General features: G+C 33.9%; 1 protein-coding gene across 3 annotated transcripts in view; it reads right to left on the bottom strand.

The window, feature by feature from the left end:
* ephb6 (eph receptor B6) overlaps positions 1–17010 on the bottom strand; it is a 48418-nt gene that overhangs the window by 5829 nt on the left and 25579 nt on the right. For all 3 annotated transcript variants that reach the window (XM_042740621.1, XM_042740620.1, XM_042740622.1), the window contains exons 6-11: positions 8284–8439; positions 5146–5417; positions 3716–3797; positions 2751–2875; positions 949–1111; positions 1–2 (exon numbers count right to left, since the gene is read on the bottom strand). The exon at positions 1–2 is cut by the window's left edge and continues 113 nt beyond it. In XM_042740621.1, coding sequence (XP_042596555.1) covers positions 1–2; positions 949–1111; positions 2751–2875; positions 3716–3797; positions 5146–5417; positions 8284–8439 — 800 coding nt within the window. The remainder of the gene's footprint in view (positions 3–948; positions 1112–2750; positions 2876–3715; positions 3798–5145; positions 5418–8283; positions 8440–17010) is intronic.

Consider the following 17010-nt stretch of genomic DNA (forward strand, 5'->3'; position numbering starts at 1 on the left):
CTCTACAAAGTGAAAAATGGCAATACAAAATTAAATTAAACAAAAAAAAAACCCTGAAAATATGTAAAATATTTTTACAATTTCAAATAACAGTTTTCTATTTGAACATATTTTAAAAGGTAATTTATTGCTGTGATGCAAAACTGAATTTTTAGCATCATTACTCTAGTCTTCAGTGTAACATGATCCTTCAGAAATTATTCTAATATGCTGATTTGCTGCTCAAGAAACATTACTTATTATTATCAATGTTGAAAACATTTGTGCTGCTTAATAGTTTTATTTTTTTAGGATTCATTGATAAATAGAAAGTTCAAAAGAAATCTATTAAGTTAGAATGTTTTTTGTAACAATATGTCTTCACTGTCACTTTTGACCAATTCAATGCATCCTTGCTGAATATAAGTAATAATAATATATATATATATATATATATATATATATATATATATATATATATATATATATATATATATATATATATATATATATATTATTTATTAGTTATTAAATGTTAATTGCAATTGTTAACATTAGGATGTTGTGAAATATATTTACTTTTGTTTCGGGGGATACTTAAAGCAAGTTTGTCTGACAAAAATGTTGGAAAATCCACACACATACAGTATATATTTAGAAAATATTTACATGTGTATTTTTATATTTATAAAATGTATATTATATATAAATATATTTAATATATAAACGTAACATTTTTCTTAAATATATGCATGCATGGGTGTGTATTTATAAATATACACAGGACCCACACATATACTATGTAAACAAAAACTTGTAATTAATAATTTGACAGCACTCATATTTACATAAGCATTGGTCCTTTGCTTACTGAACAAGACGCATTTGGTACTGAAGCATAATAATATGCTTTCACATGTGTTGGTTAGAATGCTAAATTATGTGTGACATGTTGTATTCTTGGCCTACCCATTGCTAGAGTGCTGAAGTAAATCGTGTGGCTGTAGGGTCCGTAGCCTCTCTCATTCCGGGCACGGATCTGGAAGGCGTAGATGGAGCCTGGAATCAGACCTCCAACTGTCACGGTGTTGGTTTCACTGAACACGCTCATAGCACTGTCCTCATCAGTCCCCTGCCAGAGAGACAAAGCACCAGCTATTTACACAACCGTTTATACTGATGTAAAGGGACAGTTCACCTAAAAAGGAAAATTATGTCATCATTTACTCACCCTCATATCGTTTCAGTGCTATCATTCATAAAGTATTAGAATTTTTTTTTCATTTTCATTTTAGATTGTTTTAGTAATTTTGTCAATTTTATAAATATTGTTTTATATTTTTATTAAGAACATTATTATTTACTCACTCTCATGCCGTTTCCAGAATTATTATTTATACACTATTATAATACTTGTTTTCATTTTAATTTTAGTTTACATTATATTCATTTTATTAAGTGGTTTTGTCATTGTTGTTGTTATTATTATTATTTCTCTATTTAGCTATTTTTCTATTTAGTTTAATTTTAGTTTTAGTAATTTTAGTACTTAAACTTGTTTTAGTTAGTTTAGTTAGCTAGAAGTGTAAGTTCTTTATCTAATATTTATATTTTATTTCAGCTTTATTTCAATTAAAAAACTAAATAAAAACAACATTTTTTATATAATAGTTTATTAGTTTGGGATAACAATTACAGCATTAGTCATTTCAAACCCATAACACACAAGGATTGGACAGTTCACACTTTTCCATGCAATTCTGAATGGATAGCTCACCTAAATATGTGTCCAAATAATCATTTACTAACCATGGTGTTAGTTTAATATGGTTTATATAGTATTATAGTATTTTTTTTAAGGTTTTAAGTTATTTATTATTTTTACATTTTCAGCTTTCATTTTAATTTTAGATGATATTTTGGTAATTTTGTATTTTTGTCATTTTTTATGTGTTGATTTAACTTGAGTTTAGTTTATTTCAGTTTTATCAATTGTAGCACTTAAACTTGTTTCACTTACTTTTAAATATAAGTGTAGCTTAAGCATTTAAAGTGCAAGTTTTTCATCAAATAATTATATTTTATTTTAATTCAGCTTAATAGTTTCAGCTTTAGTTAGCAGTAACAACACTGGTGGATTTTTAGGTATGTACTGATCACATTTTTTTGGGTGATCTATTCCCCCTAGTTAAAAATCAATAGATTTCAAATACATTTATTTCATTCTATTTATAGTTAAAATCTATTAAAATATTTACTGATATATCGCTCAAGCCTTACTGTTATAAAAATGATCATTCAACTTTATTTGGAGTACTACTTGTGCACAATGCACATTTCTTAATATCAAGCCTAAAATGTGTTTTATGTCACTATTGATGAGGATTGTATGATTTTTGAATAATATTGGTCTTTAAATAAGTGTATCTGAAGTATACTTGCAATAGTTCCACTTTAGCAGGGTATCTTCATTAAGTACATAAATATGTACATGTATTTGTAGTATACTTGGCATGAAATAAATGTTTTAGTTTATTTATTTTCCACTAGGGCCTTTAATACTGGGGTATCAAACTCAGTTCGTGGAGAGCCATAGCCCATAGAGTTTAGCTCCAACTCTAATTAAACAACTGAACCAGCTAATCAAGGTCTTCAGTACTATTTCAAATCTAAAGGTATGGTGACGTGTGTGTTGGAGCAGGACTGTGACCCCTCCATAAGCTGAGTTTGACAACCCTGCTTTAAAATTTTGCATCAACAACAGTACTGACCTTGTCGTAGTACCGGAGCTGGTATTCCAGGATGTCACCGTTGGGCCGGTCAGGCTGAGGCCAGGACAGCGTGATGGAGTCGTGAACTCTGTTCAACTGGTGCAGCATGGGAACCTCAGAAGGCACTGTAATTGCACTTGTAATTATAAGAGTGACCACACGGGGGCTCATCATTTCATAACAAACAGCTACTTTTCTACTGCTCTGAATGCTTTAGAATAGATATTCTTCGCCATCCTTATTATAAATGCTTTTTATTTGTTAACAGCGATAATACACACATGGATTCACATGTAATAAGTCATTTGCATCACGCTTTGCTTTGTGTTTGACGGTTAGATAGACATTGCTGAAACCTCATCTGTGTTAATGAGGTCATGAGTTAACCATTCTCCACTCCCTCCCTCTTGCGAAGCCCCCTGACCCCCTCCGTTTCAGCCGATGTCTCTGTCTGCTAATCAGTCATGTGGAAGCACACGCATAGGTGACTCAATCCTGTTCAATCAGCAGCACCCACGTCTTAAATAATGGTAAAGTTATGTAAACTAGTCATATAAAGGTCTGCAGAATCCATCTGAGCTTGAATTACTACTAAAGATAGAAGAGAGAGAGAGAGGGGGATGAATTGCCCCTTTTGTTTCCAAAGTTTCTGTGGGCTGCCACATTGATTATCCTCCCTCCATTCTTCATCTCTTTCCGTCTCTCTTGTTGCTTTCTTGACCATTATATGAAATGACAGCATATCGTGACCCAAAGCCACCTGGGTCCAGAGAGCAGATGAAGAAAAATTATGAACAGGAGAGAGATGGATGGAAAGACAGGCCGTGGGGAGAGGAAGCGGAAAGACGGGGTGGAGGACGAGTAGACATAGTGACAGACGCAGGAAGACATTGATACACTGAGCAAACAGTTTGCTGCACACACATATTGTGGATAGTCCCAGCATACATCTGCTTTTCTCGTACCTGATTGGCTGGTGGTGAAGTTGATGCTGGCGAACTGAGGTGGGAAAGGGCTCAGCGCTGACACTTCATTTAGTGCTTGAACCTGAAAAACCATACAAAAAGCTCATATTGCAGCTACACTCTTCCATGCACATAAGCTGCATTAAGGTATAATAATGCGCATTGTGTGGTGAATATTTCTCGGGGTAAGTTTATTTTTGTAGCCCAATTTCAAAAATTTCAACATAACGGTTTTCTTTTTTAACTCTTTCCCCAACAGCATTTTTGAAAAAAGTTGCCAGCCACCGCCAGCGATTTTGATGATTTTCACTAAAATTTGATGGCCTACAGTAAATTTTGCTGTATGAATATTTGAACATGCAATACACCAAAATAAAATCAGTTTTATTCTAGCTTAAAGCATTATTTTTTTATCAACACTTAAATCAAAAGGAAAAAGGTGAGAAAATCACATTTTTATATCAAAATCTACATCTGGATAATATTCAGTACGATTATCAAAGCATAAATCCAGTAAATAGCTTCCATCAACACCTCCAAAGCTTGCACAGACATATACCACTTCCTGGATCATCATTTTACTCCATAACTTTATACAGTTTACAGTTATATGCTGTCTATTGCTGATGATCGCATTATTTATCATATGCATCACTAGTTTTTCTGTCGTGTTCACGTGTCCAGTCTTCAGTGTCACACGATCTTTCAGAAATCATTCTAATATGCTGATTTTGCTTAAGAAATATGGATTATTATTATCAATGTTGAAACCAGTTTTGTGATACATTTTTTTTTTCAGGATTCTCTGGTGAATAGAAAGTTAAAAAGAACAGCATTTATTATGACTTTCAAAATAATAATAATAATAATAATAATAATAATAATAACTGCATTAATGCGCAATAAAATAATTGTTGGTGTTAATTAATTAATGCTACACGATAATAACACGTTAACTTGCCCAGCCCTAATTTATATAGTCATAATTTCACACTTAATCTACACATTAATGTAGAATCAACATAAAGATGGTATATTTTAAATAGGAATTTAATGGCATCTTTATATAAAGTAGCCTAGTATTAATGAAGACCAGTATCACTGATAACAATAATGCTACTGGTGTCTCTATTAAATGCATTTTCCGTCAATTTTAGCCATTAATTACAGCCAGATTTAACATTTTAATATATTTGAAAGACATTATTTTTGATGCACACAACGTGGATCTGACACACATCTGATTTTCTCCCAAATCGTACGGTTATTTATGCTTTAATATTTATGCATTTATAACACTCATCACAAATGGTCATTTTGAAATGATTTATTGTGTTTTAAACCACTCAGTGTGCTCAAAGTGTAAATCCTGTTATTCTATAATGTTACTCCACTATGAGACTCTGAACAAAGTGCCTGTAGGTAATTACCTGTATGAGGTATGTGACCCTAGTAAGCAGGTTTTTGAGGGTGACCCTTGTCTGCTTTAAGCCAGTTTGAGAAGGGGAAAAAGTGACAGTATCTCCACACCAGGAACACATGCTCGGTGGTGTGTTAGTGGCAGAGGGGCAGATTCGACACACCACCCCGTACCACACTTCACTCCGTCCCCCCATGTTTGCAGGAGGTCTCCAGCGCAATGACACCCCGCCCTCTGAACTCTCATACTCCCATGACAGAGATGCAGGCGCTGATGGAGGGCCTGAGAAAGAAAACAAACACCGTCAGTGCTCACCAGCTCCTGAACCTTCTAATGATTAACCTCTAGAAATTAGAATGGAAACAGAAATTAAACTTTAGAGGGATTTGGTTAATATTTGGGTCATTGACAAATGAGTGCCCATGATAAAGAAAAGGAAGGCTTTTACATTTTTTTTTTTTTTAGAAATGTTATTAAAAAAATGTTTTGAACATTTTTTTTTCATTTAATGACTTGTCATCAAGTAAAATTAACAAAATAGCCTATTTTACATACACCTTCATAATATTTTACATGTATTTTTCAAGGTAAAGAATTTTTGTTGTTAATGTTTTATCATGTATTCATATTCCTATTATTATTATTATATTAAATATGATATATTTTACACTTAAAAAAAATCAGTCACAAGGTTCTGCAGGGGTCCTTTATGAAATAATTTTCTGTTTTGTTTTTTTCTTCTCCATGTTGGTCACACCAAGTGTCTTGATTTGGCAGACAATACATTTTAGAAAATTAATAAGCAGTGTAGAGGTTTTGCTGAGGTATTATTTTCCCAAGAAATAAGAAAAATGCCATTCTTTCGATGAGACTTTTCCACCATTATGATATCATCCTACTATTTTTTTTTTTATATTGTTCCATCACATCAAGGCATAAAGTTACTTTCCAAAACCTCCCCCCTCTCTGTTCCTCTCTGATGGAACAAGCTGCCAAGCTCAACCCAAACTGCTGAGACCATCACAACTGTAAAGAAGTAGCTGAAGACACACCTCTTTTGCAAACATTATCCACCCCACAGCCTTAAACCAATGCATTTATACAAAAGAAATTGCTTTTGTTACACTTTTGTAAGTTGCATAAAAAGGTCTTCTAAATGCATAAAATTAAAAGCAAAATTGTTACTGTATTTTTGAATAAATTAATAGATCTGAAAAAAGTGTTTGACGTCATTGACCAAGGGGCTTTCACATCAGAGGAATGTTTCCTATAACTATTGGCAGAAGTACCTGTTTTTTCTACCTGCTATAAACCGCAACATGATGCTTCACATTAATTCATTTCCATCACACTGTAAAAAATCAGCAAAAGGTTCACTCTATGAGCGCAATAAGCATTTTCAAAAACTGGGCACAATGAGGTGATATTATTCTACAAAGTGATTTCCATTATTTTAACAGATAACAAATATTGTATTATCTGCTTTAGAAACATTCCAGTAAACACTGCTAACAGGGATTAGAACAGAATTACATTTTAAAGCATCCAAATAAAAACAAACCTGGAAAGAGACATGAGGATTTGGGCAGAAAAGTGAGAGACTCTTAGTGCATTCCAGTTAATTATTCATGGGATGTATGGTAAATGAAATCGGGGGTAATTGGGAGTAAATTGAAAATAGTACATGAAAGAAAATTCACAGCTCATTCAGTCAAACTGAAAGATTATTTGAAATGATTTGTTTTAGTCTTTTTGAGAAGAACGTCCCCCAAACCGGAAGGGCCTCCCATACTTTAAAACACAGTAGCCTTGCTAGAAAAAAGGTGGATAATTACCACCACAAAATCCTCTCAGTTCTACCTTTAGGGGTACAAAAGCTTGTCACTGCTTAAAAATAAAGGTTCTTTATTGGCATCGATGGTTCCATGAAGAACATCCACAGAATCTTTTAAATGCAGAAAAGTTTCTTTATAGTGGAAAAAGCTCTTTAGATTCTTAAGATGCTCTTCAAAATGGTTCATTGAAGAACTGTTCACTGAAAGGTTCTTTGGGGAACAAAAAACACCCTTTCGGAGCCTTTATTTTTAAGAGCGTCGGGCAGTACCACGAAACAGGAAATCTTTGTACTTTTTTTTTTTTTTTTTTACCCATAAATGGCTCACAGTAGTTCTTTAAGGGTACATATTACTACATTAAGGTATGCACCTTTTCGGGGAGATAAGGTGCAAAGTTGCCCCTATAAAAAGCCTGAGACACACTGTACGATTTCCGGCTGTCCCAGACGAAAGATTGGCATTGTAATGAAATCGTGGTGATTTCTGTGATCGTGGCTTCTAATCAATGTTCCTGTGTCGTACAGTACAAAACTTTGGCGATAATTTATAATTGCCGATAAAAAAGTATTGCGAAATGACAGCAATTCCATTAACCAATGTTATGCGACTAAAATGTAACCTTTTGCCTCTAGCGATAAGTCATGGCAACTGGTTTTGGTGGAAGTTTGACAGATTTTGGCTATATCTATTCAAAGGAGGCGTTTGCGTGTAGTGGCCGTATCTGAGCCACACTGCACCGTAAACGTGTACAGTGTAAATTGTCTAAGCATTAATGGTAGGGAAAGCCCCTTTATACTGGAGCGTGGCCACTTATCAAGTATTTCTTGGAGGTTATAGTACACTGAAGAATGATCATATGACTTTTTACATACGCCATGTGACCTGTAAATGCGGAATAAACGTTTCCATTGCAGTTTTGCGAATTATTCCTTTTTCGCATTGCCTGAAAAATATACAAACTATAACAGCTAAAGTGTGATTCATCTTGCTCCTTTTGTTTACCACTAGCCCATACTGATGACATTCTATTTTATTATAGTAACATGCGTTGTAGCATACGAGTCAATAGTCATCATTGTATAGTCTACATGCATGTTGTACCCAAGTTTATCAGATCCATGTCACACAGTGTGGTTTGCAGTGATTTTATAGGATTGATAAATCATGCAGTGTGTCTCGGGCTTAAGGGTACTGCCACAGTGACTGACTGTTGTATGCCTAAGGCAAGTTTGCACATTTTGTATGCTAGTATATTTACAATGCCTGTTTATCCTTTGTCTTATCTTCTTACATATAGCTAGTTGCGCTCTTACTTGTGCAGGCGGTGGTGTTAGCATCGGTGGGTGCGCGGTAGTAGCCACTCCGACATTCGCAAAGTTTAGACCCTTCTGAACTGGTTCTGCTGTTAGCTGGGCACTCTGTGCACGAAACTGAGCCGGCCACTGGTTTATAGGACCCGATTGAGCACGCTATTGAAAAGAGAAGAAAGAAAAACATTATAATTATGGCACAAGATGCTCTCAAGCTGTTTGGAAAGTGTCAGATTCCGGCTTGGGAATTCTGTCAATTACACCAGGAACTGGATTCAGAGTACAGAAGGGCCATATAATGATCCAACTGGATGCCACGACTGGCAAATGAAACATAAACTGTTGCAAAGAGAACTGGAAAACAATTAGTTTCAAACACACTCAATTAGTGGGTGGAAATTTAATAATCAAGGTTTATTGTTCTCTCAGGCGCTTGATTTGTTTAGACAGATGTATAATTAACGAGAAAACAAGGAGCAAAAACATTGTCGCTCAGCTTGATTATTGTTATTCTGACAGGATGTAATTCAGTGAGAAATCGCTTCTAGTTTTGTAACATGTCACATGAAAAAGACATAGATTTGAAGCTCTTCAGAATCACTCGCCACCCAATTATATAATTGCTATGACCCTGAGATCTCTGATTGGCTGTTAATGTTAAGAAACACTACTTCATTGGACTGTTTGCACTTGCATATACTCTGCAGCTGTGAAACACGTCAACCTTTCATTGGAGATCGATTGTGACCCAGCTTGAACTCGGCAACGACCTCCATCCTTTCAATTGTGTGGCCACAGAACAAACCACAACAATTGCAATATGAGGTACATTGGGGAATCAATATGTTTGCATAACCCACACTGAAATCTCCAAATGAATCAGGCTTATCAAACAATATAACAGCTGAGTCACAGAAGAGCCTGTATTATGACACTTGTGACAGGAATGCTGTGATTTGTTGAAGTGCTTTGTCACAGAAACCCTGTGACACTGTAATGCTTTAACATAATTACGGTTGATAGAGTTAAGAGTTTCTGTTTCATTCTTGTCAGCCTTGAAGTTCTCACAAGTCCTCTGCCCTCCAGTGAATAGACAGGTCAGGCACGTATAACACATTTAAAGCACTTCAAAGGGAGACAGAGAGAGAAGGGAAGAAAGAGATTTCAGTTTGCAGAAAGCTAAAAGGATTTTTATGTTCTCACTTGTCCGTCAGATTTGATACTCACTCCTAAATACTACTGTGAGAAGTGAGAAAGAACGAATGAAAGATAGGCGTCGTGAGCGAAAAGAAAGAGAGCGTTGTCCATCTATCTTTCATGTGGTTGGATTATATTATCCAATGTAGCTGTGACAAAAGACATGTTCTAGCTACAAAACTTTCTCACTCCTCAGACATCTCCTACACCTTTCAACATTTCTCTTTCTCTTATTCACACTCTCTGTTCGTCTGCTTATCAGCCAATCGCTTTCTCATTTCCTTCTCTAGCAGCCACTATTTAGCCACAGGGCATCTAGTTTCCTCATAAAATTAATTTAACACATTTATGGCCGTTATTAACTGGCCCAGATTTCTTATCAATTAATGAGATTGCATCAATTTGATGCAAATGCTGATCTGTAGAAGGCACAAAAGGTGTTTTCATGACATGCATTTCTGGCAGTAAATATAAATATATATACAGTCATTTTTATGTGTTAGATTTATGTGCTGTGTGACAAACAATGACAAAATGATGCTATTCTTAAGAAAATCCACCGTAACCAGTGTTGAGAATAAAGGGGTTAATTGTTTTCAAGAGGCTGAAATCACTGTGGTGGCAGTAAATGTTTGAAATATTTAATCATAATGTTGTTTACAGCCTGTCTTTCTCCATCACATGACAAAGTGTGTGGCTTGGCTTGGAAACTGCCAGATAACCCATGCTGATTCTAGAAAGCTGATTCTATTATGAATTTATCAAATTCTATCGAATGAGATCATAATCTCATATATTTCACACACACATACACACACACACACACACACACACACACACACACACACACACACACACACACACACACACACACACACACACACACATATATTATTAAAAATACAGTAAAAACAATAATCTGGTGAAATATTATTACAATAAAATAACTTTTATATTTTACCATTTCTTATGAATTCTGCAAAACTGTGAACAACTGTGCTACTTAATATTTTCAACCATATTTTTGGATTCTTAGATGAATAGAAAGCTCAATTAAACAGAATCAATTTAAAATAGAAATTGTTTCTAACATTATAAATGTCTTTAAGTATAAATTATATATACATTAATTAGCCATATAATTATAAGTTACTTTTGACTTCTTTTATTTTAACACATCCTTACTAATATATGTAATGACAGATGCCACATAAAAACTGACTAAAACTATTATATAACTATATATTAATTATATTTTGTTATAGAATCAAATATAACTTTAGAATTGAACAATCAGAAATATGTTTTTATATTCATATTTTATAAATTAAATATACATATATATATGTGTGTGCGCGCGTGTGTGTGTATTAAATTTTAAAATGTTAAAAACATAATTTAAAAAATGTTATCTCTCCTATATATTCTATTCTATTCTATTAGTCGAGTTCTCTATTCTAATGTGTTGTGTTGTTTCTAATCCATTCTCAGCTTACTGTAAGTGCATGTTGGTTTAACCAGGTTTATGTGTGTATTTGACAAATCAAGAGAGAATTAAGCTAAAGGCATTGCTGGGGGAGGGGTTGTTCATGTTTAAATAGAGCTCGCCTCAAACAAAAACAAAAGTGATGAAAAATTAAATTAAGGAATGTGTTGTATTCAGAGAGGAACTGAAAGAGACATTGAAAAAGGCGTAGATGAAGGGAAAATGTAAAAGCAAATGGACAGAGAGAGCGAGAGACCTCAGTGGAGTGTATAATTTGCCGTTGACATCGTACTTGGTATTTAGATCACTGACCCAATTTCTCTCTCTCTCTCTTTTTCTCTCTCTGTCTCTCTTCCTCTCGTGGTTGCTCTCATTCTCTTTATTTGGCTTGCAGCATTCTGACTAAAGCACACAGATGCACAAACACACATAAACACATGAACACTTAAACAACAAACAGTGACTGACACACAACTTCAAAAACGGGACATAAAAAGGTATGCACTTAGTACTCTCTCTCTCTTTCTCTCTTTGGGCTGTGCATCTCAAACCGCTACACAGAAACCATCCTAGGAAATACATTTCTCTCTAATTAATCTCCATAATTATCCCATTTAATGTGAAATTATTTGCTTGTAATGCTCTGCTGGGTCTTGGCATTACACAAAGCTTTCGTTTTCTGTTAATTAGATTGTTCAGCAATAGTTAAACTGGAGACTGAAAGCTCCTGGACGTCCCATCTGTAGTGGATGGTCTTTTGATAGTGGATGATTTGAGTATGATAAAACTAAATCATGCTTGCAAAAAAAAAAAAAAAAAAATTCCAACACAAATTGCCAACTCTTTTGGCAGGGCTCTCCTCTCACAAAACATTAAAAATAAAACATATTCACAGTGTGTGCACTGGAGCAGCCTGTGGAAATAAGCAAATATAGGCAATCTACTATCAACAAGCTTTTTTGTATGGTGGAGAATATGCTAGTATTTAAAAGCAGCAGTGCCAATATAATGTTTGTAACACATTCAAGAAACTCTCTGCAAATTCTAAACAACCTCATGTCACCAGTTACATTATGGTTTCATTTCTTAAAGAGAATCGTGTAAAACTGCACTGATGCAAGTTAAAATGTCTCTGAATGACAGGAATCAAGAGTCGCTTTTATGCTATTTGAATGGCATTAGCAACATAGAGGATATAAATCTTACATCAAATTATCGTCACCCCTCCATTCAAAGCTGTGATTACTTTATTAGTAAGTCAGAAGTGGGAATGAGTCATTCCAGCTACAAAAACACTAATCTAACAAAAAAACGTTATCTGGAAGATTCTGTAAATAACATTTGATATTAGGCACAAGCGGATGAAAAGATGGATGCTAAGCTGTCCACTATGCAAAAAAATGTTCATGTTTGGATGAGCAGGTGTAATAGTTTCATGTTTTAAAGACTATAAGGATAACTGAGGTCAAAGCAAAAGAACATTCATGTCTTTGAGACTTGATCTTTAGCGAACAACTCAGACTCAAATCTGTTGTCTGATATCTACACATCAGACAATATTTATATAACATTTCTTTCAAATTTATCTGTATCGGTACATGCTCATTGAATGCTCATTTAATATTCTTTTATACATTTAGATTACATTTGCCATTATCTAACACTCACTTAGAAAAACACCATTTTAATAACTCTATTAAATCTTTAGCAGATCTTAAAATTATTATCCATTTTCATACAGAAACATTATAATGTGATGCCCAAATTCACTTGCAGCATTTAAAGTACTTATTTTAGATTTTAGTGTTTTTTTATATAGGCAAAATAGCATTTTTAATATTCACTTCTTTATTTATTTATTTATTTATTTTTTAGCAATAATTCATTTCTTAAAAAAAATAAATAAATTGGCAATTGTAAAAACAATTGAAGAAAGCTATACTCTTGACCAGACAGCAAAAAAATACATCATAGGTAAAAATAAAAATATGAAATAAGCTAATACAAAGGTGTGAGGTTTATGCTGAAATGAAGAAAAGGAAATCTCAAGACTTAGCCTAAGTCTTAATATCTTAAGTAAATTCTAACTAAAATCTGTAATTTTAATTCTAAAGTAATTTATCCTGTTTAATGTTTGGTGCAATGACAAAAATGATAATATATTACAAATAATTATATTTACATACATATATGCGCTGACAGACAAAACAGAGCAGATTACTTTAGGTATGAAACACGGTCTCAGTTTTCAAATTTTGATCAGTTTAGATCACATTCTTGTCACTTAAGTTACTAAGCTCTGATAGCAATACAGGGCAGAGGGAAGTTCAGATCAGTTTGCTGCTAAATGTGACATCATCAAATTTGAATGTAAATGAAATATGGAACACCTGCACTCAAGAATATACATCACGTAACACATCATAGCGCTCAAAATAAAACTTGTTCCGCACATGACTCCATCTGTCAATCTAGCATGTTCTGTAGGATTTCTGCTATCTCAGTGCTCCAGTCTTTAATTCATGTCCACTTCCATGTCCTTCCCCCTCCTCTTCCCTGTGGTTTCTGTCACTTGTTCAGCTGAATGGCCATTACTTCACTGTGACCTAAATGTGTCACATCCCTCTCTTATCCCACTCTCTCTCCGTCTCCTCACCACTCTACTTTCGTCTTCAAGATATCCCAAAACTTCTTGTCTGATTTACTCGCATCGCCCCCAGAATTTAACCCCTTTCAGCTCTCCTTCACTTCTGCTGCATCTCTATCTCTCTTCCTCTCTGACCTCATTTCCTCCATTTGATAGACAGAAAAAATTGACTTGATGAAAAGATGAGTTCCTCTTTAACATTCCCCAAATTCTCAGTCTTTTTGTTTCTTCTCTGTCAGCCAACATACAATACAAAAAAAAAAGAAAAAAAAGAAGAAAAGACATGCCAACAAAATACCCACAGATATGCATATATTGCTGACAAAGTGACAAGAAAAATATAACATACACACAGCTATTGGCTGCCACAATGTCATTGATTTCAGGTACAACTGAAACACAACCCAACCACAAATGCATTTATTGTTTATATATAAAGCTTATTATAAATACTACATACTAACTTCTTTGAGACATTCATTTTTAATATATTTCAAAGACAGTTACAGTAATTTGTTCATATTGTAAATCTATACGATCATTCAAAAGTTTTGGGTTGGAGGTGGAACATTTTAGAAATCTCTTATGCTCACGAAGGGTGCATTCATTTAATCAAAAATGCAGTAAAAATAGTAAAATTGTGAAATATGATTACAATTTTAAATAACTGTTTCTATTTTAATATATTTTAAAATGTAATTTATTCCTGGGAGGACAAATCAGAATTTTCAGCATCATTACTCCAGTCTTCAGAAACCATTCTAATATGCTGATTTTTTCCTCAATAAACATTTCTTGTTAATGATAATAATGAACAGTTATGCTGCTTAATATGTTTTGAACACAGTTAACCATTTTTTTCCACAATTCCTTTTTTTAAAAGAATTTAGAAAAAGCATTTATTTAAAGCTGCATTCTGTAAGTTTTGTCTCTTTGTCGCAATCTATTTTTGAAGCCTTTAACTGCAGTTATTTGTGGAGTTATTTTCTTTGCGTGGATTGTGTGCCGGCACGGCTCCAGTGCGGATGAATTTACTGGTTTGATGTCAAGCAGTCAGTCACCACACCGGTGTGGATATTCACTGTACTTCAGAATCACAAATTCTAGCCTACGTCTTGGAATATATGACCCAAATAATCATTTTCACTGTATATTGTCATCTGAACAAGCAAGTAACAAGTCATGCCATGTTTGTTCTGACCAACTGAGGAAAAAAAGTACAATAATCGTGCTGCCAATGGTGATTAAATCTAACGATCCATTAGCTCATATCACATCAAACCATGCAAATTATTATGGTAATACTTTGTTTTCAAACTGTTAATGTTTACAACGTCAGCATTGCATGATGAAGTGTATGTATGTAGATTTCAATTTCTGTACAGTCTAATATCTAATTGTCATACTATTTGAATTTCATATAAAGAAATTCTTTTACCCCAAAATGCAAATAATTCTTAGAATTGGTTCTCTTTAAAATACAAAACTAGTGTGATACCACGTAGGCCATCTGTAATCAGAGGCACATTTAAAACTAGAATATAATCTAATATCAGTCACAGGCGTTGCATAAACATATAATCCTTTCTGGATTATAATCCACCATCAAAATGATAAATTAATTCAGATGCTGATAATTATTCCAGCTGCTGTGAGAAAAGGCTATAAACGATCTGCCACCTGCAGGATCCTCACATGCGATAGCCTAGTAGCCGGGACTCTTTCTTTATGTTTACATTTGTGACGTAATGATGCGGCAGCATGCTCGAATGTCCCGTGAAAACCTACCTGTACCACTCATATTAAAAAACATTATTATAAGCTTACTCGTGCTAAGGTAAGAAGATAGTTTTGAACACTGGCTGGTCATGTTGCTCAAAAATTGATTTCGGATTGTTTTTAACCAAAAAAAAACTTCAAAAGTATTCTTTTATATCAATATAGAAGTCTCTACTGTCACTTTTGATCAATTATTATTTAGTCTAATATGAATCTTTACTTCCCTAACATAATCCTAACAGATACATTTTTTTTGGCTTAACCTTTAAGAAATATTATTTAACTAATATTTTTCCAAATGGGGACTGTCGTTAGTTAACTCGTGGAGACAAATTTGTAACTTGCAATCACAAAACAGTGCATGCAATGCAGCACTTCTTTTGTGTCTTTAATTAGATCTGTGTTTATGGGCGCTTTCCCGCTTGTCTGAATACACCGTGTGTCATTTTCTGTCCATCAAATTCCGCTGATAATTAGCATGACAGGAAGCCCGCAGAGTTCTGATTCAAAGATAACTGACACAACAATGACGCATGCACAATGAAATGATAAGGTGAGTGAAAGGGGGTTGCTGGTTAGAAGTATTTGTCAAACGTTAATGGATCATCCTCAGTGTAAATGTGATGAGCTCTGGTCCAGGCCAGGGGTTTGTGGGGCCCCAGACAAGATCATGTAAATGGACCCCACCAATATTGACATAGCCTAATATTTAATCTAAACAGAGTGCACTAGCCTAATATTTAATCTAAACAGAGTGCACTGAAATAAAAATAAGCACACTAATAAGCACACTGACTGTATAAAGGTCATTGACAAATATTTTTCAACATTAAGCTAATTTAGGTGAATGTATAATGTAAACATTTTAGGTGCTATGTCTAATGACTAGTAATTGTTACCTTTCAGCTTTTATCAATTCACCTAAACAGTAATGTGCTAGAACAAATAAATGATTGATATGTTTTTTTTGGCTTTAAATCACCTTTTACACACAGAATTTTATTATAGAATTTGAAAGTTTGAAAAAAAAAATTGTTTTCATTGGTTGGGTAGACACTTATAATGCTTAAAAACTCTTTTTAGAGTGTCTTAGTATTGTAGGAAAATTTTAATAAAGACTTTGCTTCGGTTGTGACCGTTTTTTTAACACGTTATAAATGATTCAATGACTCACTCATAAAAAACAAAAATATTTGCCACTACCTACTGACGTTACGATGCCTGCAGCATAAATCACTGAACGAAAGAGTGAATAAATCTGAACAAATCTATTTGGTGAATGGTTTCAAAGATTTGAGCCACTGAGATGAATCAAAATCCACACCATTAGACTAAAAGTTTGTTAACTCACCTAAACATGCTAAGCCACTATGAATGGGCTCATATCCTGTTCTGATTGAATCAGTGAGCAAATGGATTCAAAAGATTTGAGTCACTAATTTTTTTTTTAAATTCCCACTATTAAACTATATTTTTTGCAGATTTACCTAAACAGGCAAAGACTTTATTACTGGGCTCCTATTATGTAGGAGACTGATTCACTGAATGAATCAGTTAATGAATCTTATATATTTTTAATATAAAAAAAAATTGAGTTTTTTCAAAATCCCCATCAAAATAC

Source organism: Cyprinus carpio, chromosome B16, assembly GCF_018340385.1.
Source record: "Cyprinus carpio isolate SPL01 chromosome B16, ASM1834038v1, whole genome shotgun sequence".
NCBI classification, from domain to species: Eukaryota; Metazoa; Chordata; class Actinopteri; order Cypriniformes; family Cyprinidae; genus Cyprinus; species Cyprinus carpio.